The sequence below is a fragment of the Pleuronectes platessa genome, chromosome 17, assembly GCF_947347685.1.
Source record: "Pleuronectes platessa chromosome 17, fPlePla1.1, whole genome shotgun sequence".
Lineage (NCBI taxonomy): Eukaryota > Metazoa > Chordata > Actinopteri > Pleuronectiformes > Pleuronectidae > Pleuronectes > Pleuronectes platessa.
Genome location: NC_070642.1, coordinates 6,733,323 through 6,758,122, shown reverse-complemented (window position 1 = coordinate 6,758,122; position 24,800 = coordinate 6,733,323). Strand labels below are relative to the sequence as shown.

At 42.1% G+C, this 24,800-nt stretch overlaps 3 protein-coding genes across 3 annotated transcripts; 1 reads left to right on the top strand and 2 right to left on the bottom strand.

Moving 5' to 3' along the window:
• Positions 1 to 2,153: 2,153 nt before the first annotated feature.
• Positions 2,154 to 4,082, bottom strand: il17a/f3 (interleukin 17a/f3). The gene is made up of 4 exons (XM_053445375.1): positions 3,978 to 4,082; positions 3,632 to 3,837; positions 3,393 to 3,536; positions 2,154 to 2,837 (listed from the first exon to the last, which is right to left on the bottom strand). Exons 1-4 carry the CDS (start codon positions 3,984 to 3,986, stop codon positions 2,705 to 2,707), a joined length of 492 nt encoding a protein of 163 aa, XP_053301350.1. The 5' UTR covers positions 3,987 to 4,082; the 3' UTR covers positions 2,154 to 2,704.
• A 5,284-nt stretch (positions 4,083 to 9,366) lies between these two features.
• Positions 9,367 to 16,543, bottom strand: mcm3 (minichromosome maintenance complex component 3). The gene is made up of 17 exons (XM_053445187.1): positions 16,370 to 16,543; positions 15,977 to 16,089; positions 15,482 to 15,690; positions 15,151 to 15,281; positions 14,806 to 15,044; positions 14,610 to 14,718; positions 14,365 to 14,518; positions 14,135 to 14,266; positions 13,492 to 13,700; positions 13,228 to 13,402; positions 13,013 to 13,139; positions 12,730 to 12,880; positions 11,853 to 11,993; positions 11,622 to 11,731; positions 11,422 to 11,495; positions 10,382 to 10,481; positions 9,367 to 10,109 (listed from the first exon to the last, which is right to left on the bottom strand). Exons 1-17 carry the CDS (start codon positions 16,442 to 16,444, stop codon positions 9,911 to 9,913), a joined length of 2,448 nt encoding a protein of 815 aa, XP_053301162.1. The 5' UTR covers positions 16,445 to 16,543; the 3' UTR covers positions 9,367 to 9,910.
• Positions 16,544 to 19,555: 3,012 nt separating this feature from the next.
• On the top strand, positions 19,556 to 23,403 carry paqr8 (progestin and adipoQ receptor family member VIII). The gene is made up of 2 exons (XM_053445280.1): positions 19,556 to 19,775; positions 20,771 to 23,403. Exon 2 carries the CDS (start codon positions 20,773 to 20,775, stop codon positions 21,877 to 21,879), a length of 1,107 nt encoding a protein of 368 aa, XP_053301255.1. The 5' UTR covers positions 19,556 to 19,775; positions 20,771 to 20,772; the 3' UTR covers positions 21,880 to 23,403.
• Positions 23,404 to 24,800: the final 1,397 nt, after the last annotated feature.

The following is a 24,800-nucleotide window of genomic DNA, read 5'->3' as shown; positions in this document are numbered from 1 at the left end:
AATGAAAGCTGCATGAAAGCAGGAGGAGGTAAAAAAAAAAAAATTAATGATCTAATACAGATCTCTCATTTCTGGAGTTCCCTTAGTCAGAAAGTAAGTTATTAGGATTCCCTGGTTTGTTTACTGAGCTGTGTTTTAGTTGTTTTATATCAAAGATAATCACTTGATGTTACCAGTTTGGCTGCAACACTGCAAATGAGGCAAATCCTTTTACAATTAGACTGTAACGAGAAAAAAGCGAGTTGTAATCTAAATTGTTACCTTAAGGATAAAACAATGATAGCTGTGTCTGAAATCACCCACTCATTCACGAACACCTCTTTCTATCTAGTTGGCCAATGCAAATAATAAAGTTTGTTCAAATCTTAGCATTAGTAATATAAGGTAAAAAGTGTGTCTAATGACCATGGTTAAATGTAGAAATAAACAATTTGTGGAAACAAATACGCCAACAGACGATTTTAAAATCTGTATCCAAACACAACCCTGTCTGTCTTTATCCTCATGATGATTCAGCTGTTTTTGGAGGAGTGGAATCATCATAAGGGAGAAGGCTGAGTTGTTCTGCCTTTTCTCCTCTGGTCTCTTCCCCAATTTTCTTCCTGTGAGCAAAATACATGATGGTATACATTGCTCGTTTATTGATCGATTGTGCAATACTTTTATTAATGCACTGAGGGATACAGTGAGTGCATTAGAAAGGGTGTAAAATAATTCACTAAACATTACAAAATGGAAAACTCACTGTAAAGTGGACTTTAGTGGGTGATTACAGATGTAGTTTAGGAGCCCTATGCTCAGAACCAGCCCAAGTCAAAATCACAAGGCTCCTTCAATCTTTGATTTTCAGAGTACTTACCTGCAGTGCAGAGAAACAGGACATAAAACACAAGCTTCTGCTGATCCTGATTTAAAAATAAAAACGGATTTCCCTTGTTTCCTCCGCTCTCGTGCTAATTCTTTGCTGCACCATTTTTTTTGGAGCTTGTTCTGCCTCTCTGGGGACGTCTGCGTGGAATCTCACCAAATGGCTCATGAATATCAAATGGAGAATCTGGCTTCTGTTTCTCTCTGCAGTGCTCCAGGGGAGTGAAAGAAAAAAAAAAAAAAAAAAGCTTGAAAAGTGAAAAGAATGAGGACGCTCTGCTGTTTTCTGCCATTCTCCGACTTTGTAAAAACTTTAGTGTGATTGTAGATCAGGACCATGCATTTGAGTCTCTTAGATTTAGAGCACTGATTGCACTCTTATTTCATTAAGCACAACTCAAAAGCACATATGCATACAAGAAGAAGACAACAGCAGCAGCATCACAGGGAGGCAAAGTGACAGTAGGGACGGATTAGGACAAATTTACTTTTAAAGTACAAATTTGGGGGTTTTCCGGCTAAACAGTAATGTCCGTTTTGCTTTGGCATGTGTCACTGTGCTCTGAATGTTAGTTTATGATTTTCATGGGGAATTGAAAACCTAAAAGAGTAAAAACAGAAAGATGAAATTTGCTCGACTTGTTGAGTCATACTGACTTGATTGAAATGTCCAAAGTGTTTGCACTGGGAGTCGTGACATTGGGTTTGTACTTGCTGTAACTTTGTGTCGCTGTATATCTTCGAGGCTGGATTGTTTGTATCTATTTGGCATGGTCAGTAAAAACAGCTTGACTGAACTCAGGATTTGCTCTTGTGCTCGTCCTTCCTCTCACTTGTACACACACACACACACACACACACACACACACACACACACACACACACACACACACACACACACACACACACACACGCACACACACACACAGAGACACACACACACAGGTTTGAGCAGCTATGCTTTTTAGAGCTTTGCATTGACTGCCATTCAGTCAAACAACACTATACCCCTAACCTTAACCAGGACATGAGAAATTATATTTGGTCTTGACCGCAAGAGGAATCAAAAACTAGAGAATAAACATACACACACACTTGTCTTTCTATTCTTGTTAAGACACTCAATGACATAATGTACTCCCTATCCCCTTACCCCATACCTTCACAACTAAATCCCTAAAACCAAGAGGTAACCCCTGAACCAAAATTGGTCCTCATAACTATAGAAAGACAAGCACACACATGTTGTAAAATCAATTGACTGAAACTGTGATCGACTCCACAAGTTAGCATATAAAACTTTAATAAAGAATTTTACATTTAAATAAGAATAGGGTTATAATAAAATGTGAGAAGAAACTGGTACAAAGACAAAATAAGATTAAAACACACACAACCCAACAAAAAATATTATTATTATATTCAAATAGCTTAAATATACATTTGCTATACCTCTTCATGATTAATTCTGCCTATACAGAATTCAAGCTGCATGAGATGTTTTTTCACCACTAGGGGGCAGAAAGAAACACAGCTCCAAGCAAATCTGTGATATTATCAAGTGGCACAGTGGTATTCATTTATCCATCTTCATGAAACAAATTCTGCCAGAGGCGTTTTGACACAGGGACATGGGTACTGCTGCAGCTAACACCTAACAGCTAACAGCTAACATTAAGAGGGTCAGGAACAGGACAGCACTAATTATTCATTAGTTAAAAAAGACATTTCACATTGTACAGTCATTTGAAACCGTGATAACTTGAAGGTATCACTAGATTTAAGTTACACACTTGTGAAAAGTTCAACAGCATCCTGGAAGAACTGCTCCTGAGGGTTAGCGCTGTGATACGACACTGGGCCTCACACAGGTGCAACCCACTGAGACCACTTCCGTCCCCAGTCTGAATATATACCCGTTGTTTGCTTTCCTTCCTTTTTTGTTTTTTCTCTTTTGCGGCCTTGGGACTCTGAAGTGGGATGGAAAAAGAAAGGACAACAGTAAATTATGTTTTGTTGAATTTGACTGCAAAGTCTATTTAAGTCTATTTCAGTTCCGTGTATATATATTCAGTTAAATACAATAAATGCAACACTGCATTCACTTTTTATTCAAATATGGGATGCTAATCAGAGAGGGATGCCACAACAGAAACAAATATTTCAAATTATGTTTTTGTCGGTTTATGGGAAAGTGCACTTTGAAGACTTGAGGCTGTGCAGAGTCTAACCTCACAGTCTGACACTGGAGTATAAATATCAGATAATGTTGGGTTTCCATATTATCACTACTTCAAGCCACATTGAAAAATTACAAATTACATTTCTACACTTTACATACCTAGTCTCATTCGTCAAATGCCAAATTTATCAAAAAAATGTTATGTCAGTCGATTCAATGTGTTTACATGGAAAACTCCATGAACTTTATGTGTTTTTAAGTAAGCACACAAGGATGATTGTAACATCGGAAACAAAACCATAAAAAACCTCATCAGCAGTTGCTTTAGAGTGCATTGGCTCACCTGTGGAGGACCAGGACCTGGTAGTGGATGGGTTTAGCCTCCAGGTCAGCATCCTCACCTCCTCCCTGCAGGGTCAGGCAGCCCGAGGTCAGGCACTGAGCATGGGAAATCCTCCTGGGCACCCGAGTCTCCTCATAGGAGTCCCTGGAGAGATGTGGAAAAATAGGAAGAGGAGAAAAAATGTATAAGAAAACATAATAATATTATTATATTACTATATTATTATTGCAATGCCTCACCTGTACGTCCACGGTGACAGAGACATGTTGGCGATGGACGAGTCGAATGCGTTGACAATCTGGGGCAGCACCGATGGATCCAGGATCAGTTTCGCCTGCTTGCCCTTCAGTCCAGTGTCTCTTCCAAACTTAACAGAGACGCGCCGGCCTTTCCTGGAGGCGAGCAGCAGCGTGGCCAGGCTCAGCATCAAGACAGCTCTCAGCAACTGAATTCAAGACAGTGGGTAAGAGCTTTTTTTCTGCTTATAATTTAGAAAAAACATGAAATGCAGCAGCCAAAGACAAGTCTAGGAAGCATTCAAATGATCATGGATGAGAGATGAATGAAGAAATTGGTGCAACTCACCAGCCGCATGGTCCCGTCGTCTGGCTTTTCCAGCCCAGTTCTCAGTGTGAGTCGCTCCTCTGCTCTTCTGTTGTGTCTACACTCTCTCTGGGTGTGTTTATATGCAGGCAGATGTGTTGGTGCGAGCTGCCAAGATGCGCAGAGCATTTCCGCTTATGACTGTCACCGACTTTAAAGACACCCATGTTGACCTTTGAACACGATTCAGTTTAGTATCTTTCTATCTTTGTCCATCTAACAGCTTCCTCACTTTTCATTCTCTTTGCGTAAAATAAGATAAGATAATTCTTAATTAGTAGGAATATATTCGTATTTCCAACTTTTTGGGGATTCTGATATTAAATCAGAATCAGAATCAGAATCAGAATTAGAATTCTTTTATTTGCCAAGTATGTTTGCACATACAGGAAGTTGCTTTGGTGTCGTTCGTTGGTGCACTCAACGTAAAACAACAATATAAAAACAACAATATAGAACAAAATATATTCATTAACAGAGTTATGGGCGGTGCTAAGGTGCAGAGATTGGTGATAGTGCCAGTAATATATCAATTATAAATTATGTGAATTATGTGCAAGGGGGGGGGGGGGGGGGGGGGGCAGAGTCAGTGTGATGCAGGGGGCTTGTATGTGAGCCCCACTGCCATGGGGAAAAAACTGTTCAGATGGCGCAAGGTTTTAGTCCTGATGGCCCGGAACCTTTTTCCGGATGGAAGTCTCTTGAAAAGGTGGTGACCGGGATGGGAAGGATAAGCAATGATCTTGCGTGCTCTCCTACTGGGTCTGGAGTGGAACCAGTCTAGGAGAGCTGGATGGACTCAATGATGGCTGTGTAAAACTCAACCATCACTTTCCGCGGCATGTTGAATTTCTTCAGTTGCCGCAGGAAGAACATCCTCTGCTGGGCCTTCTTGATGGTGGAGGTGATGTTCTCCGTCCACCTCAGGTCCTGTGCAATTATAGGACATCGCAACGTACATTTCCACAGCTTACATGTAACGCTCAAGTTACTGCATATAAATATGCTGGATAAACAAAATTTGTGAAACATAAAGAATATTTTTGGCATTTTGTTTCTTCTGGGGCAAGCCTAGGTATGTTTTTCCCCTTGGTCTCATTATTTCTGCTATGCTAAGCTAAAAAAGCTGGCCTCATATTTAAAAGAGCGAAGACAAACTTCCAAAGAAAAATGTAACGAGAAGGCCCCTTCATAACAATAGCTGGTGCTTCCTTTAATGATCAAAGGGTCTGACGTGTTCTCATGAACTCATTCTGATCTTCCATTCTCGAGACCCAGTACGGGAAGAAAGTGATAGTTCCCCTGTGAGTGACAAGCCACCTGCATCCTGTCAAACGGTGTGAAAACATTCCTTCAGCCTGACACCTTTCATGTGGCTGTGAAAGCAGCGCACTCTCTTTCCGCGCACAAATATATGCATTTACAAACTTTTACATATAATTATATAAAATGTCATTTTATGTTTTTCTTCCCAGTGTCCAAAACAAAGCAGAGTAGATTTTGTCAATCCAAATTAACAAATTATTTATTTGCAATATCCTTTCAAATTTTGGTTCGTATCTCGCTAAAAAATGTTTTATCCTGAAAGCAGAAAATAAAATAAAATGTCATTCATGCATTTTTATTGCATTAACACATTAAAAAATTTTCAAAGACATAGTTTCGGACAGTGACTCCTATTTTTTTTGTTGTTATATTAATCACCCTCACACTGACGGCCCACTCTAAACAATGTAGGTCAAGGAAATGCTGACTGGGGCTCTGGTAATTAATCAGCATAACTATTCTGCAAAGACACACCGTGATACAATCTTCTCCTCCTGCATCATATGAGCAAAGAGCTGACTAACTGGAGCACATCCGTGTAATCTTCAGTGTAGTGAAAGGAAATGGTTTGAGAGGCACTGTGACGCAGGCAATCCTCCAGAAAGAATTATTCTACAATTTATACCTCAACCAAAATCAGGCCAATAGATGTATAAAACGAACGGATAACAAAATGACTAAAAGAACTGATCATAATAAAATAAATAAAAATAAAAATAAATTCTTGCTGGGGTTAGGGTTAGGGTGCAGCCTACGAAAAGCATTTATTCAAAGTTAAATTATAATTATTGACTGATTAAGTCGCAAAATAAATGTTACTTTTTCATCATTTTATTATTCCATTTACAATAGATTTACATAACTGTAATTTACAGTCACAGTTTGAAATTTGGCAATGAAAATAATAAAATCAATTTTTTGAAAGCGCACTTGAAAGACGTGTCAGCAGTGGATCACATTAAAGGTAAAACAAGTCCAGTTGACATAGGAGGACCAACTACCTGTTATACCAATTTATTTTCTTTTATTCCAGCAGCAGATATCCATACATCTTGCAGGTTGTACATGCTGGAGGTATTCAAGCAATCATCATTACGACAATATGAGAATTCACTTGTAAACACTTTGGGATAATTGAGCATATGATTGCAGAAGTTCTTTCCTTCTGTCATTTCTATTTCTCCAAATAGCACTTCTTCTCCTTCACGTATTCCCAGTGAAGTTCTCAAACTACAAGCCAGCCATCTCTACAGTGTGTGACACAACAGTCAGCAGCTTTATTTCCCAAAGGTTCAGTTTGACATGAGTCATGTCCCAGACCATTCATTTATATGGTCTCTCATTACGAGCACGGCTTAGAGGCTTTTACATCGAACTAATCCATAATCAGTCACGAGTTTGAAACTCTGCATAATGCAACCAATAAACACGACAGCCAAAAACTAAGCAGAGGACGCAAATAGTCCGAGAGAGATACAAATGCAGAACAGATGAAATGTCCTGTCAGGAACTTGCACAAACATTTTAAATTTGAGTTTTTATATTGTTTGACATTTTGGGAAACACAAGTACAAGAGTGTTTATCTGTTCAATATATACAGTAAGAAGCTAGAAACAACTAGCCTGGCCCTGTCTGATAGCAAAATCCAGATGTTGAAAATCCCTTATACGTTTGAAGGTCTTCTGCATAATTTAAGTTAGCAATTATCATTAGATGTTAGCATATGTTAGCAGCCACCAGCGGATGGCAGGGACATAACCTCAGTTGTGCTGTCTTCAAGTGTTTTGGACTTGCAATCAATGATACAGGCCGAACTTGAGGGTACACTGAGGCTAGAGGTAAATCTGACTGGTGCCTGGCTTGTGTGACCGTACTATGACAGCCATGTGGCCGCTCAGTAGAACAGACATATTTACCTCTATACCTTTTTAAACTAAAGGCTTTCCTATTTTAGAACATAGGACAAGATGCAATGAAACCCCTGCAGCTAGCCTCCGCAGGGCAAATGGCAATGTTTAAAAAAAACACGAGAAGTTCACTTTGCTGGGCGCAACCGTCTGATTGGTCACTTGATCACCTAGTTGCTGATACGTGTATTGAGATCTGGTATTAATTCCATGTTCACAGACATTTTCTGTTCCAATTTCCGGTGTTCATATTAGCACTCTACACGCTCTGGATTTTTTTTTATAAAGATTTCTGCATTATTTGTGGAGATATACTCCAAAATGAGGTAAAACACATTATCCCACTTTGCTTGAGAATATGCCTGCATCTGCCATGACTCGCTCCAAAAAGTTCCCAAGCTCTTCAGAGGCCCATAGCCCACCCTTCCACCAAGTTTCAAGAAGATCGCTCTGTTAGTATTTTAACGCAATCCTGCTTAGAGACAGACGAGTAATGAGACAATGATCTAAATCTCAGCTTCTCAAAGTTTTCATCGGGCTTTGATTAAAGAAACATTCACGGTCAATTTTTTTTATGTATTTCACATTTTTTAGACTTCAGAGGTTCTTACAGTAACAGAACAATATTTGATCATTCAAAATAGTTTCTATAATCCTCTTGCGAACCTGGCTGTTAAAGAAAATCCGAGCTGAACTTAAAGTTGTGAGAGAGCCGTCAGTCTATTCGATATGAGTCAGCCGTGGGTGTTTCGAGCTTGAGGCTGGATGGCAGCCGCGGTTTCTAGGAGCGGTTGCTGCACAGTTTGATTGATGTTGATCGTATCTACAGACTGATCGGATTTAGATTATGGAGCCAAAGATCAGATAAAGGTTTTCAATGTGTGGGTGCAAAGATGCTGTGTTCCCCAACCACCTGAGGTATCTGACTCAGTGTAAAGTTGCTCTACTTATTTACACTTTCCGCTCAGAGTAAAGAAGTGTGAGAAGGAAGGTGGTGTTTGAACAGCGAAGTACTAACCAGTCAAGAGTTGTATCACTATAGGGGCTACCTCCCACACACACTGAGGTCCGGATATATTGCAGGTTAGATATAAATTACTTCTTGTAAACACACCGTGCACATACAGGAAGAGGTTGGCTCATTTGAGTGTGATGGGAAATCTAAAAAAAAGTTCCGGGCCGATCTAGCATCCAAACAAATTTATGGCTACATGATTAGTAGGTAAACAAGAATACAGCCATGTTCTGAGAAACCTAGGAGAGCACAGAACAAACTTAGCAGCACTAGATAGGCTGTGATTTCTCCGGTATGTTTGTAATGTTTTCTTGTGTTTATGCTCTGGACCCCAGAATAATTCCTGGTCATTAGGGAGTCCTCCTCAAACAGTTCTACAATATACTGTCACTACTCAATGTTTGAGTGCTGGATGTTGCGTGCAGAGCTTTTTATAACCAGTCCAGTTGCAGAGTGAGGTTATAAAACGTGTTTATCCAAACTGGTTTATCTGCAGTGAAGCTTTTATAGTCCATTTTCATGAAGCGAAACTGAATAAGCTTGATCATTTTCATGTGTTTACATATCATTTTGAATTGTTTACTAACTGTGATTATCTTTCATACGTTGCATGTCATCTCAGAGGTCTGTTAAGCAACCAATACAATTTTTAGACCCAGTTCAAAACTTTTCAAAATAAAAGCTCTGTAGGAGAGTTTGGTACAAAGCATTGCTGCAACTAAAGGAATGTTGTGCTTTTATTTTGAAAAAAAATTGACAGGTTCTATGTTGTTGCCATGACAGATATTAGCACCCGTGAACGTCTGTCAGTGAAATAAGGTTGAATAAAACAAATGGAATTATCAAAATGACCTGACGCTGATATTGACCGCTGCTGTGGTTCATCAGAGGACGTAGGACCGACCCCCCACCACAGAGCACTGGTTTTATTAATACTGAACATATCACGAGTCCAAATCTCTGGCCCTGCACTTCCTCTGGCAAATTAAAATACACTTGCCAACTGTGAAGCCGATAAGATAAACGGTTCTTGAGATATGCGTTCCACATACAGAAAGACGTTTGTGGAATTAGAATGTGAATCAAGTGACATTATTAAAACATTCAACTAACAATCCAAGCCCATTTCCAAAGCATGACATTTAATTTTTTTTGCTTAACAAATACAGTCAATTAACAATTTGAAAACTTTTCTTCAACTATATACAAACCCAGCCAACTGGAGTGTTGGTAAAACTACTTAATAACGTGATTATTATGGCACAGTGAAAAAACCCTGCCTTTTCTCATGAACTGAAAGGTTTGTTCATAACACTTACAGTAGTCTGTGATAATAACGACATTATAAAGTAACATTACCTGGAAGGAAACAAGTGCATACAAGAATAAAACTTGACAGATTAAGCTGCATCTTATGCAATCCAAATTCCTTATATTATTTTTACCCGATGTGGAATAACAGATTACAGGTCAGGTGTCTGACTGTTCTTGAATTCAACATTAGACTGCATTTTAGGAAAATGGGTAGATAAACAGCATAAAAGCAACGAGATGTCCAAAACCAGGTGAAACAAACAAAATGTACATGTTAATATGAATCACTGTTTCTTTCAAAGTTCATGTCATCCATTTCAGAAACAGTCATCCTCCTCCGACTCCTGCTCGCTCAGATGAGGAAGATGATGTCATCAGCCATCATGACCTGGTTGTCGTCCTGCATGCGAGCCAAAGCGGCACGGACCTCGGGCTCCGTGAAAAGTTTCTGGCTCTCCTTGTTGATGCCGTCCATCAGACTCTGCATCTTCACGGACTGAGCGTGAGCGGACTGGAACACGGCGAACAGGGACGACTTGAATTCTTTCAGTCTAGGGAGAAAAAGGAAAATTATTTCATGTTTAACTTATATTTAAGTATGAATCAACACACACACACACACACACACACACATCGTAGAAACAAGCTGTAATTTGTTCTAAAAGAAACATTCGAGTCTACAGACTCCCCTTCACCCGTAAATATATTTCAACCAGCTCTATTCATTGCAACTAATTTCTTCAAATAGAAATCAAGCAGTCTCAGGATTGAATATTTAATATCATCTACATTGTTAAAATGCTGGCATGAATCAGGCACCCACCTCTCTGCAGACAGCTCAGTGCCTTCAGCCTGTGATTTGGCTTCCATGGGCTCCGCCTCCTCTCGCTGTGGCTTGGCTGGTTTCGGGGTTCCAGCCTGAACTAAAGAGCATAAGGAACAACGTGAGAACTCTCTCATACAGAAAGTCAGACATAACCTGTGTATGACAATGATATGAAGACGTAAAGCATCCTCAAGTATTTCTCAATAATATATAAAGTAATATTCTCCAAACTGTGAAATATTATCATTTGGAATGTTACTTTGAGCCATATAAACGGAATGCATTTATTTATAAAAACATCTTTGGATATAATTTATAACACTCGACTTTCTTGCAGTGCTTCAAGTTCTCAGATCATTTACTATAGTATACTTTAATATAAATATACGGTAAAAATGTATACATTTACACCCTTAAGTTCAAGTCATGGTAATTTTTACAACTTTAAATACTGTTAATGGGTTCATCTGTCATAACACATATTTAACTTGCTGACAATGTAAAAAAGTTTATAAAGATGTCAAATAAATGAAGTGGAGTAAAAAAAAAGTTCAACATTTCCCTCTGCAATATGGTGACCCAAGAGTATATATATGTAATAGTAAAAATGGCAATACTCCAGTAGAAGTACCTAAAAATAATACTTCTTCAGCAATTCCGAACCTGACTTTCAGAGTGAGTTTGCTTGAGATTTGTAGCTTACACACTATTAAATAGCTTTAAATTACAAAACAAGTTGTTTTTGCCTGTTTGTCACTCCTGTTTATATTATTTCTATTTTTAAATGTTTTTCTCAGTCAGCTTGGTTTATTTATAGTCCGTGACCACAGTGCAACCAAGGGCATTGTGGGTAGGATAAACAAAAGAGTAAACCATTTAATCAATTGTGCAATTTCACAAATCTAAGCAGTGAAATAAAATGTCAAAAGATTCTACAAAAGTATTATTGTTTTAATAAAGATTCGTCTTTATAAAAATACAAGAATGGACAAAAAACTGTCCCATGGTAAAAAATAAATAAAATACAAAACACTTACTCTCAGGGACGTTCTGCTCTTCACTGAAGTCATATGGGCTGTAGCCCTCTGTGCCCTGAGAACCCTGGTGCCCCCTGCAGGACATAGGACATTATCACACATTACACACAGCGATAGAAGAGGAAGCAAAGCCAGGAGAAAGGTTTCTATGCTTGGAGAGTGTAAGAGGGTTGTTCAGCTGTGCTTCACCGACTGTTTACCTCTTCTTCCGAGTTCTCTGGGAAGGTTGAGTGGACGTCTCCTCTTCCTCCTCCTCCTCCGAGCCGGAGTCTCGCTCCTTCCTCGAACGCTTCTTCTCCTTCTCCAGAACCTGAACAGAAGGCAAAACCGAGAGGTGTTCACTGACATGTTACTGCAGAAACCTTCAGTCCCCTTGTGCTGTGTAAAAACTGATATTACTGCATTGTCGAGCTCTGCGGAGCAGTACACACCTTTTTAAAGTAGGCAAACTGGACGAGCTGCACGGCCACTTCCGAGTCCTCCATCTCCACCGCTTTGCTCATGCGGGCCTTGGCGTGCGCTGTGGACAGACGGATCAGCGTCTCCAGTGTTCGGGCCGTCACCGGAGAGGTCTGAGGAGGAGAGCGACCGAGATCAGAGCCAGTTCATTCATACACGCAAACACATCACGGGTTGTACATGTGATGTTACACTGACTTCTTATGAGCTAAGCTGCCACAAGTTGTTTGCATGACTATAAAAAAGTATTTAAGTACAAATAGTGGCAAACAATGAACTGCTAGACCCCAAGTACTATATGGTACAGACCGGGGGTCAAACACTACACGTTTTCACCTGGAGAAACTCCCGACAGGTCCCAAACTAGATCTAAATCACGCTGACATTTTCACTCAGTCACAGTGGGAGAAGTAAATGTGTTTCTGGCCACATTAACATTGGCTCTGTTATTTCAGTGTCTCAGTTATCCTGAGCTCAGACTATAAGAAGTTGTTGTCTGTTAAATTGGTCACTGTGCTTGATTATGATTAAGTCAAGGAATTCTTGCCGTGCCATTGGTGAGAGACACTACACGTTGCTATTAGCCAACCAAACAAATGTGGCCATCTTTTATGAAGTGTGAGAGGTCACCAGTAAGGAAGTGCTCGCAACTGACTTCCAGAGACGAGAACAGAAACAACCATGCCTTCCAAAGCCTAAAAAACACCTTTCATCGGAGTCTCCACATTGGTGCCTCCTCAACGACCAGTACACGTCACGCAGCTCAGAGGAAGAGTCTCGTTAAATATGACCCAGTGGCTCCACTAAAATGTGGTGAACGTTTAAGAGTAGCAATCCTGGTCCGCTCACCCTGGCGATATCGGCAGCCATCTGCTCCTGGCTCCTCAGTCTGGCGTACTCCTCTGCGATGTGTTTGGCGGCCTCCTCTGTCAGCACCGGCGTCACGCCCTTAGCGATGTGGATGTACTTCCTCATGAACTCCTTACTCACAATCTTATCCCTGAGACAAAAGAAAGATTCATTTAACCGGATATGCAAAAAGCTCATGACGTCTACAGAGGAAATGTTTTTGGGGATGTTTCCATCATTCCAGGACAGAGGTGTGTGTGTGTGTGTGTGTGTGTGTGCGTACTTCTTCTTCTTGCTCCCATGCAGCAGGTTGTTGTGCTTCTCATAGATCTGCAGCTCCTCGTGCTCCTCTACGATAGCGTCTGGGTCCTCTGTAGCCAGGACGTCTACGCTCCCGCCCATTGCCATGGCTAAAACAGCAAACACAACGAAATGCATCATTTGACAATTTTAAATAAGCATCAACTTGTTATACAGAAAAGCCCTGATCCACAGTACCTGTTCCCTCCTGCTCGCGGGGGTTCCGGTAGCGGTGCATCCTCAGCACGTGGTCGGAGATCTCGCGGTCCTGCTCGGCGTCCATCTGATCCAGCATGATGAAGAGCAGGTCGAAACGTGACAGCAGGGAGTCCTGCAGGCCGATGTTGTCCATGGGGGTTTTGTACTGGTCGTACTGGGAACGCGGAGGAGGGGAGAGTTTTACATGAGGAAAAACACAGAGCAGCTGCTGCATCACACATTAGCCGTCATGTGGTTACTCACCCTGCCATAGACCGGGTTGGCAGCTGCCAGCACCGAGCAGCGAGCATTGAGGCGGGCGTGGATCCCAGCCTTGGCGATGGTGACGCGGCCCTGCTCCATCACCTCGTGGATGGCCGTCCGGTCCATGTCGGACATCTTGTCGAACTCGTCGATGCACACCACGCCCCGGTCGGCCAGCACCATGGCGCCTGCCTCCAGACGGCGCTCACCTAATGGGAGAGAGGACGAGGTCACACGCTCTGATCAGTACAGCCACTTAAGATTAAGATACATTTATTTGTCCCAAACACATGCACAGACATGCACAGGCACGCTCATGCAATGTAGGGGAATTTAACCTCTGGTTTTAACCCATCTGGTGCAGGACACACAGAGCAGTGAGCAACCATGTACAGCGCCCGGGGAGCAGATGTTGGGGGAGTAAGGTGCCTTGCTCAGGGGCACTAGACAGGGTAGGGAGAATCCTCTTGGATTTTTGGACAGATCAATCCAGGTTCGTCTTTTTGTTTTTTTCTCCGTGGAGTCGAACCAGAGACCTTTTCTGCCCATAGTCCAAGTTTCTGCCACTAGTCCACCGCCTCTCCCAGTTAAAGAGCTACAGTATATCTGTGTGCCAGCGGATGCATGTGTGTGCGTGTCGTACCGGTCTCCTGGTCGGTGGTGACGGCGGCGGTCAGTCCCACACCAGAGGAGCCTCGTCCGGTGGTGGGGATGGCTCTGGGAGCTGTGTGGAGAACGTACCGCAGCAGCTGGGACTTGGCCACTGATGGATCACCTGATCGAAACAAAAGGACAATGCATGATGACATTAGTCTGACCTCCAACTCTGGCTCCCTGACTGAATGAGGACATTAGCAGGGAAGGCGCCGGTACCGATGAGGAGGACGTTGATGTCTCCTCTGATGCGCGAGCCGTTCTCCAGCACCTTCTCCACGCCGCCGAGCAGCAGGCAGAGGATGGCCTTCTTGATGTACTCGTGCCCGTGAATACTGGGAGCCAGGGAGCGGGACAGCTGATCGAACACATCCTGGGTGAAAGCAGAAAAGGGGTTTTAATCTTCTCACGAGGGGACTCAGCTGCTTTTCCAAGCGTGTCCAACTGGGAGCACGAGGTCTTACTATGGAGCGACTCTGGCTGAAGTTTCTGATTTTGGCCACATCATCCGCAGAGAAGGACGGGGACATCTCCTTGCTCATCTGTTTGACGTGGCAGGCGATCATGATGGTCCTGAGGAGGGGAGGGTTGCAAAATTAGTGGAGAGCACAGGGAGGAAATCTGCAGCTGCAAAAGTTAACATATAAGTAGGTGTCTCACCGGAACGTGCCGGAGGTGAATCCTCCCTTCTTCGCTGGCAGGCAGCGGTACGTCCCGATCACCTGCACGCGGTCTCCTGGTTTGACCACGTCCACCAGGTCGTTGTCCAGGATGATGTCCACGGAGCGGGGGAGCTGGCCGGCGGGCGCCTTCTCCGGCATCTCCTGCACCGTGATGGTCTGGTGGTCCTTGTAGACGGACAGACCGAACTCCGTCTCCAGCGGGTTGTTCTCCTCATCCTATCAGGAGAGGGAAACAGGTGAGCATGGACCCTGTGACACGTTTGCTAGAACCTTTTCTTCTGATTGACGCCACAGGGATAAGCCTGCATTCAGGCTACGTTACCTTGGTGGGGTAGATGGCGCTGGAAGGGAAAGCGTCCAGGGAGGTCATGTCTGTGTACTTCCTCTCCATCGTCTTCTTAGTGGCCGGGCAGTAGTGGACGCTGCGCACCACTTTGGGACGCACCAGAGAACCTGAAGAGGGAGACGGAAATTTATCTAAGAATCTCATTATACAGTTATTATTATGAAGCCCTCCTGAAACCAGTTGGGGATAATAATAGTATTTAACTTAATCACTGCATTATTTCAGATGGTGTTGAAGAGGGCAGACTGTAGATCCCAAAAGAGGAGGAGGAGGAGGGGGGGGGGGGGGTGATCAATACAGAACTTACACTTGGTGATGATGCCCTCCACACAGACCATGCTGCCCAGCAGACGTGCGGTGAGGGTGCGGGGGGTGACGTGCATGGAGCCGAAGCTGCCCTCCAGGGCGATGAAGAACTCCTCATACTGCTTGGCGTAGGTGGCGTCCACCGAGGCCACCACGTCCTTCAGGGCCCGCTGGAAGGCGAGCAGCTCCTCGAAGGCACTTTTCATCAGTCTGGTGGAGGACAAAGAATATTTGGGTCATGGACGAGAGAGAGAGAGGTTTGATGACAGCAAAACACAGGAATCTGTCTCTATGGCTTCCATGGTGAACACTTTCTGTATCAACTAGTAAGGTTCTATGTAAGGCCCACCTGGGGCCCCAACGTCCCTAGAAACGCTCCTGTATGCAACAAGTTATAGTGTGGGGACTCAGAAAAAAAGCTACTGACAATATGGATTTATAGATGACATAATCAAACTAATCAGACACACACACACACACACACACAGTGACTTACTTTGCAGCTCGGACCTCGTTGCGTCTCCTCAGGTCGTTGATGTTGACGACGAGTCGAGCTTTATTCTCGCTGATCATGTCCCGGACTTTACTCTGGTAAACGCCCTGGTCTTGCTGCAGGATGGACAAAAGAAAACAGACAGATGCTTGACGCTCGTTCACTTCGGATCAAACTCTTCTTGGAAACAATGATTCTCCGATCTCAGGGAGACAAGACGCCTCGAATCGGAAACACAACATCGAGACTCAAACTGAATCAGAACAACGAGCAGCATCTGAAAACTGTTTCCAAACCATCGGTGAAACATGTGATTAAATGAGATCTTCTTCTTTTGTGGTGCCCGCATGGTTTCACGACACTTCGATCGTTTGACCGGACTAAAGTCAGACTTACATCATCATCCAGGAAGTCCAGGTAATCCCTCTGAGCCTCCCTCATCTCCAGGTCATCTACCATGTCGGTCGCCATTATGTTCGATTATTGATTCCGCTTGTAGACGCACTTATATGTTGTTCAGAGTTCGGTGCTGTTTCCTCCGCCGCCGTCAACCGCACAACTGATCAGGGTTTCGCGCCACAGCGTGCCGGGCACGAGCAAAACGTAAAGCGTGATTGGTCAACTCCACCAGTGCTGGTTTGCATAGTTGGCGCGGAAACGTGCAGCTGTCCAATAGAATCGACAGTGACACCACGTGGCCCCGCCTACTTGGAGAACTCCCGCGAAAACAGAGCAGGAAGAGGAGGGCAAACACAACGGAGCAAAGGCGACGACATAAAGCGTTTGCGCATTTGTCCAGAGGATGGCGACATTTCTAAGAAACCCCAAATACAGCTTGTGTACAATGGTATTTCCAAAACCATCAACTCCCACAGCCACAACACACTCCGGATCATCTGTCAGTATTTGCCAGAACTACATTTCTTCTTATGTAAACTATTATAGTTAACAAGCAATGGCTAAATAATAAACTGCACGCAACTGCCAGTTTATTAAAATAATGATAAAATACTGTATAATCAATGATAATGATGAGGAAGAGATAGATAACATATTGATCTCATATGCGGAAATTCACCTGTTACAGCAGCCGATTGTCAGGTTGAGGTAGAAAAGAGAACATGTAACAGTATGAACATTTTATTAAATACAATATAAAATAAAATGAAATTTTAAAATACAGAAAATGTGTACATCCATACACCTTTCATCACCTACCTAGAAGGTCTGTAGTTTAATCCCTTTCCTTTGGGAGATACTGAGCCCCAGAAAGTGAACTGATAGTGTGTGAGTGCTGCCCATAGATGCATCGTAGGAATGTGTGTAAACAGCTTTGAGTGGTCAAGATGAGAAAGCTCTATTTAAGTAGCAGCTATTTACAGCTTTAATATAAAATGCCGTCCTGCAGGAAATCTGTCATGAGGATGAACTGTATCATATACTTCAGAATCAGAATAAGAATCAAAATTGTGTTTATTTGGCCAAATAAAGTACTATATGTATTCATAATTTTAAAAAAGACTATCAAAAGGCTCCAGTGGATTTGATATTTATTCTCATCTCATATTTTTTGTGGCCTATAAGATTATTTGTTTGAAAATAAATAAAAAGGCAAAACCTTCAGTTTCAACTTGCACTTGCCAACAATGTGTTTTCAAATTACCAATGCTTCTCAATTCCTACATCATAACACAATTAGAATTTAAATTTAAATTTAAACACCAAGCAAGCATCTAGAAAAGGAGAGAAATATTGGTTGGAATTTTAACGGAGCAACTATCACATTGATATAAATGAAACACCTTTTGCACAGTATCATGTTAAACAAATCGTGTGCATGGAAACTTTCTCTGTGAACAGTGTCTCCTGTTAGTTTTTCTGTTTCCATTAAGACGCTCCCTCCACACTTAAAACATTCCAACAATACGTTTCCTATATAACTGTTATAACTGTATCTAGAGGACTACTCCAACTGAGAGACTGACCTGCAGGAACGTGAAGGACCAAGACAAACTTCTGAAGCAGCAGATAATCATTGCTCAAAGAAAAGATGGATGATGAGACGTGTGTCCTGAAACCTCTCTTTGCCTTTTCCCTTCAGCCATTCTTACCTCACCCACCCTCTTTCCTCTTTGCCCCCCCCCCCCCCCCCACCCCCTCACCCTTTTACTACTCCTCAAAACAAAACCCCTCACCCGTTCCCCCTTTGTACAATGTTTTAAATACTTTAATGATGTGAATGTTATAAATATGTTACATTTTGTGAATAAATATAAGTAGTACAGTTACATCTACCTCTGTCTTTCTGAATATAGATACAGGATTCATGGCTCTGATCAATTAATTAAACAGTGTGATTCATTTAGTGTGCTACTATTCACACAGCCACAGAAGACAAACAAAGTATTTTTATTATTGTATTAATTTGGTCTTATTTACATATGAAATAGGACAATAATACTACTAATAATAAATAACCTTGTCATCAGTTAGTTTTCATATTTATTTTAACAGTTGATGAGGATTAATGTAAAAATCGAGGCATTAGGCAACCAACCGTTTTGTAAATCTTGAAGATTTCACAGCGTCTTTTGTGAAACAATGTTTATTTTAACTTTAACCATTTTGAAACAAATGAATACGTGGAGCTGAAATCACTATGATGGAATGACCAGAGGTAATAGAATTAAAACTGTTTAGCTTTCTGAGTGGACTTCAATCTGACAAAAAACAGCTGCAGGTGTCAGGAGGGAAATCCTTGGCAGTGGTCTCTGGAAAATCTGTGCGTCCAGGATTTTAGATCAATTCATGATCTGCTTCATCTTTTAATAGGTGGAATCAGAGGACGAGCCAGAAAAAACGTTTTTCTTCGTCCTGGTCCCGAGCAACACAAACCCACTGTTGACGAGTAGGAATGTTAAAGGCTCATGCTGTCATGTTAAGTTAAAGCAGGAGGACCCAAGATGTAGAGACAAAAACGTTTAAACAAAAAATGCACAAGAACACAAGAAGACACTAACAAGTGAGGGATGATGGAGGAGAAACGGCGACGGCTGGAGAGACGACAATGTACGACAACGAAGGTAAGCACAGAGGCTTCACACAGGGGAGGCAGGGGTCATTGGACACAGTTGATACACATGTGCAGACAAACACACTCATTTTATTAGAAAGCATATATTATTTCATCTGGCATGTAAATCTGAATATTAGTAGACATTTCAATAGATTAGTAAAAAGCAGTTATTAAATAAACACTTTGAGATTCAGTCCTCCTCCATTATTATTCAGATTTTTGTTGTGTTGTGTGGGACTGTTTTTCCAGACACTTTTTTGTTTGTTAGCGCAAAATTTGTAAAACATGGGCATTCCTGACTTTTTGTTTATACTTACACTCACAGTATATAACCACCAGCAGTTTGGGATAACATTTTGGTTACATAGTTAAGGTGTAGTATGGTAGTCAACACTACTGGAGTTTTAGAGCAGCTGAAACAGAAAAGCTTGAAAATGCTGCCAGGCCAGTTTTGCCTTTTGAAACCGGACGGGTAGGAACGGAGACATTTGTTTTCTGATCTTTTTTCCGGTCACCTTCGCTGTTTCCACGAGCTGCTCTCACAGGACCCCCTGCAGGAGAAGAAGAAACAGCATCGGCCTCAGCTACTTGTAGAACAAGATGGATCAAATAATTACCAGTGTTTTTTCAATCTGTTGTTAGTGCCAGCAACAAGTAAATTCGGCATTTTAAAATGAAACAACTTCTACATGTGTAGATGAGGAGCTGTTATTCAAGCATTCTCCGGTGGGTATACGTGTTGCATTTACTCTGTTACATGTACTTGGTTAGTTATTTAACTAAATTGTACTTGTGTGAGCAGTCGGTTTGCAGAATTTGCAGATTTACTTATTTGTGCTACTCTCCTGTTTATCTTACGACCCAGTTTGGAAGATTTATATTGTAAGGCATAGAATATTTTTGTTATTATACTTATTAATTATTGTGAATATTATTTTTACGTCCTAGCTTGTGTTAATAAGGTTAACATTTTTAAGTTAAACTTCAGGGTGTGTTGGAAACTGAGTATCTGCACACACAATCCTGGCTGCAACCAAGCCTTGAGGATTCAGTGAAGGCTTTAAAGCCAACAGTGCTTTACAGCCTGTATTTAGGCATTTGCCTAGTTTTGAATGTGTCACTTTATTAATTTACATCAATTTGACTCTACTTTGTTATTACCTCATAACATCCGGTTTGACCACAATACATTCCAATGAAGTTACTCACTACTTGAGCAGTTTTTTAGTCTTACTCAAGTACATATTTTTACGTAACTTCTACTTGAGTCATTAAAATTATAAAGTTTAAAAAATATATTTTATTTGAGTACTGTCGCTGTTTATTCTGCTCACCACTGCAGGATGCCCGTGCCCAGTGTGGGTGAACATTCATGTGATATATGTTTTCAGGTGTGTGTGTACTGATGGGGACTAAAACTCAAATGGAGCCAAAACACTTGTGTGGACTCAGATTGTTTTAGTTTGAAAACACAGTAGTTTGTAGCCACATCCATACCCCTGTGTTTTCAATGTATGTAGCCACATCCATACTACTAACTGGGCTTGTTGCAGAGTGTCAGGACAGTTCTTGTTCACTAATCTGTCTGTAGAAAAATGTCACAGCAAGTTTCTAACTGCTTTGTGTGGAGTTTTATTACTTTTGTCTCCAATTTTAATTTCCCTCAACTCGTATTAATATCCATATCCATATCCTCCTTCTCTGCCAATCCCATCACTCAGCTATGTCTGGCGATATTCTGCAACGGGTCAGGACCCTTACCTTGAACATCAACTACTTCACCCGCCTCCCTCGGCCATGGGACATCGTACCTACCTCCCTGCAGTGTCCGAGCCCCACGGTCCAGGCCTCACAGGTTCCCAGCCTGTTCCGGGAGCCCTACATCCTGTCAGGCTACCGTCCGGTCCAACAGAACTGGCGCTGCTACCTCCTCAGTCTATTCCAGAGACACAATGAGTCCCTGAATGTGTGGAGTCATTTGCTCGCAGGTCCCGTGCTGATGATCCGCTGGTGTGCCAATGCCGGCGCCCTGGGGTACACCTTGGATAAATCCTCTCTACCTCTGTGCCTCTTCATGGTGTCTTGTCTCACCTGTCTGTTCGGCAGTGCTACGGCTCACCTCCTGCAGTCTCACTCTGAACACGCACACTACTTCTTCTTCTGCATGGACTATGTTGGTATAGCCATGTATCAGTACGGGTTCTCACTTGGACATTATTTCTACGCTTCAGAGGCAACATGGAGGGAGAGCTGCGTTGGGCCGTTGTATCTACCCGGAGCTGCTTTCTGTGCGTGGCTCTTCTGTGCCTGCTGCTGTTTCGCCAAGTTCAGGTACAGGCGGCCCTATCCAGTGCAGCGCAAATTCTACCAGGTGATCCCTGCCGCATTAGCATACCTGCTGGACATCAGCCCCGTAGTCCACCGCCTGGTGACCGTCACCTGGACACAAGAGTCCTCGCAGCTCTTACAAGCCCTCCAGATCGCCTCCTTCCTGCTGGCTGCCCTGTTCTTCTCCTGTCCAATCCCTGAGCGCTTCTTCCCGGGCCACTGCGACTTCGGGGTCCAGGGTCACCAGATCTTCCACCTATGTCTGGCCCTGTGCACAATCTTCCAGCTGGAGGCGCTGTTCCAGGAGTATGCCAGACGTAGGGATACGTTGGTGGCGGTATTTGGAGAGAGGCAGCTGTGGTGGGCTTGTGTATCCTTCCCCGCCCTGTTTCTGTGTTGCGTCCTGACAGCAGTCATCACAATGAAGCATGTGAATGAGAAATTGGGTATAAATAAATCAAATGATAATAATAGCAAGGATAACACTCATAAAAAGCCATAATTGTGTAAACAACCTGTTTATCTGTGAAGAATGTTATAATTATTTGAATTACTTTTATGATAATCACATATTGTGCGGTCTGGTTAAGGTCAAAGCTCTGACATTTTCTGAACGTGTAGCATTCAGATTGAGTCGCACCTTTTTGTTTACACGTGGTATTCGGGACATGTGGTGTGGGTGGCGGAGGCGTAAACCCTAACCCTGTTCTGTGGTTAGTTGTGAATGGATGGAGAGGAAGTGACGGGGGAAGAGTCAGTTTAGCCGTCTATACGCTTCTAAAGACTTGGATCTATTTGGTGAGCCACTAGATTTACACAAACAAAATCACTAAATGCATGTTAGATCTCCCTTTTATGATTAATTAACCAGCCGGCACATCAAGCTAGTTAGTAGTTTTTGCAAGGTTTTCTTTTTTCAAGCAAAGGCTGAATAAAATGATTTACTTGCTGTTATTTACTTACAGTTTTGGACAAACTTTTACAAGCCAAACAATATTTGACATCTTTATTGGCCACAGAGTACACAGTACGGCCTGAGGCCAGCAGTGTCACTATCGAGAAAGACGAAGAGAGAGAGAGTGCAGCTCTGTTTTATCCCAATCACTGAGGTGGACGAGTGAAATGGTGGGATTTACATGAGGCGAACAAAGAGGCCAGTTTAACACTGAGGCAGAAGGAGAGACTGCATGCAAACAAGTTGGCAGGACGGTCCTGCAAATGGATAAAATCCAGATACAGTACAGTGTGCGTTTTAGTGTGTTAGTGTGTGTGTGTGTGTGTGTGTGCGTGTGTGTGTGTGTGTGTGTGTGTGTGAACACATATAATTGTGAGCACCAGTTTGAGCGTAGAACTTATGGAGGACATTTTGACGGGTCCTCAAGTGTAATTTGCAATCGATCCGATTCTTTTGAGCAGCACTTTGGTTAGAACCAAGGGAACCAAGATGTTTTGCCCACTTCAGCTGCTCCTTTAATAATGGTGCCCAAACCTTGCTGCCCTAAAGCCACGACCCTCCCTCTCATGTGAAGAGTGAGAACACCAGATTTCGCTGAGAAGGGAAAGGAGGAGGTGGAACTTCTCTTTAATATGACATCGTCCTGTGCTATATTAACAATAATTGACATTAGGTCAAGTATGTCCTTTCGTGCTCTTAAACCTAATCCGCAAATGCAAAAAGATATTGGTGGGATATCGAACATCTCTTTACAACAAAATTAGCAGGTATATGCTGTTTACTTAAATGCAGGTAAATCCACACAAAAAGGCGATTTCCTGTTCTGTTGTCAGCAGAGGAGATGGGAATAAGATCTGTTAATTCCCATCTCTAGTGCTTTTAGGGTTAGTGTTGAAGGACATGTGAGGTGCACTATCCTTTTCTCAGGATGCTCCCCTTGGTCCAGTTTATGTATTATTGAGTGTTATATGCACGTGGTGTCTCATGTTATATATAAATAAAACTAATGATGAATTTGTTTTTTAATGTTTTTTAAAAATTAACTTTAATAAAAACCTACCTCTACCCCCAGAGCAGTGTGTGTGTGTGTGTGTGTGGTTTTTTGTGAGTCAACAGACGACAACACTGCCCTGCAGGGGCAAAAAGCAACAACTACAGGCCGGACAGGATCAGCGGGGAGTAGATGATTCACTCACAAAGATCTCATGTGTCATTATAATGGTTCACAAAAGAAAAAATCCTGTTCGTGCCTAATTTAAAGCATTGAATGATTTTGATAGAGCAGATGAAAAACCGAATTATCTCGGCGAAACGATCACTTTGTTACTCGTGACGTGTCGGCACAGACACAGAGTATTTAGAACAGACTCTTAATCAAATACATGTTGTTAGGACACTAATGTAAACAACATATCAGTCCATACAGAGGAAAACCGGTTATTGTGAGAGTGTTTCATGTTCGCTCTGCATTTTTTGTATCTCGGTCTCATTCACATTCAGCTGGTGGCCACACCCGTAGACTTTTAAAGGTGTGGATTCCCACAGGATGACTCTCAGGATGGACCGGTATCACTGAGTGACTCAGAGCTCAGGCCTCCTTTGAAAGCACAAATGTGACATCAGAGCTTTGTTTACCAACCAGAGGGAAACAGAGAGGTTAGAAAATGCACCTGCCAGCATCTCTTGAGATTATTAATTGACATGTTTCCGCATGTTTCTTTCAACTTTTAGAAAAAATTGTCCTTTAAAAATCAAAAAGTGGTTTTACATTTAGTTATATTCTCGAGCCGCGTTTGTTGTTTGTGGTATCATGTTAAATAGTAACTTTTTTTTCTGTTTGGCTTTAATTATTTATTGTACGTTGTGCGTTAGGTACGTAACGTTTAGGAGTTGTATTCCTGTGTAGGAAGAGCATCCATTATAAAAATAAAAATAATAATAATTTCTCGGAGAAAGCACATCTATTGATTTTGTGCCACCAAGTGAAACTGAGTCAAAATGGCTACAGAGAGCTATAGACGACCTATTCTGCAGGGCATCAGAAGACGATTATGACAGTATAGGGTTGTTCAACAACTAGTAGGTGTGGGTGAGGGTGTGGGTGTTGGTGTAGACTTTCGCAAACAAAGAGGAGTTTATTGTGGTTGTGTGGGTGTGTGTATGAGGTACTGAATGTATTCATTACCTCAAGACTGCATCTGCATAATAGTATTCGAATAATTTCAATCTATTTATTAATAAGCTCAAGCAAAGTGCTGAAAAGTATGTCGATTATTTCATTCCTTCAGACAAAGTGAGGTTTGTTGAAGTCTCCATACCTCTGAACTGAACAGACAAATGTGACAGTGGTACGTCTTCTTATGTAACCCTCAGAAAGAAAGTGAATAAGAGTATTTTTCAAAATGTGGCAAGTTTCCTAAAAAGACTGATCTAAGTGGTTTAAGTGAAATATCAACACAAATCATTGT

Excerpts from the sequence above, each read along its gene's own strand:
- mcm3 (XM_053445187.1), bottom strand. The coding sequence starts at position 16,444 with ATGGCGACCGACATGGTAGATGACCTGGAGATGAGGGAGGCTCAGAGG. Across the intron at positions 13,140-13,227 it reads CCGCGAGCAGGAGGGAACAG|CCATGGCAATGGGCGGGAGC; the intron begins GTACTGTGGATC and ends TTGCTGTTTTAG. Across the intron at positions 11,496-11,621 it reads CAGAGAACTCGGAAGAAGAG|GGGGCACCAGGGTTCTCAGG; the intron begins GTAAACAGTCGG and ends TATGTCCTGCAG.
- il17a/f3 (XM_053445375.1), bottom strand. Across the intron at positions 3,537-3,631 it reads CTGTCACCGTGGACGTACAG|GGACTCCTATGAGGAGACTC; the intron begins GTGAGGCATTGC and ends ACATCTCTCCAG. Across the intron at positions 2,838-3,392 it reads CAGGTCCTGGTCCTCCACAG|AGTCCCAAGGCCGCAAAAGA; the intron begins GTGAGCCAATGC and ends ATCCCACTTCAG.
- paqr8 (XM_053445280.1), top strand. The coding sequence starts at position 20,773 with ATGTCTGGCGATATTCTGCAACGGGTCAGGACCCTTACCTTGAACATC.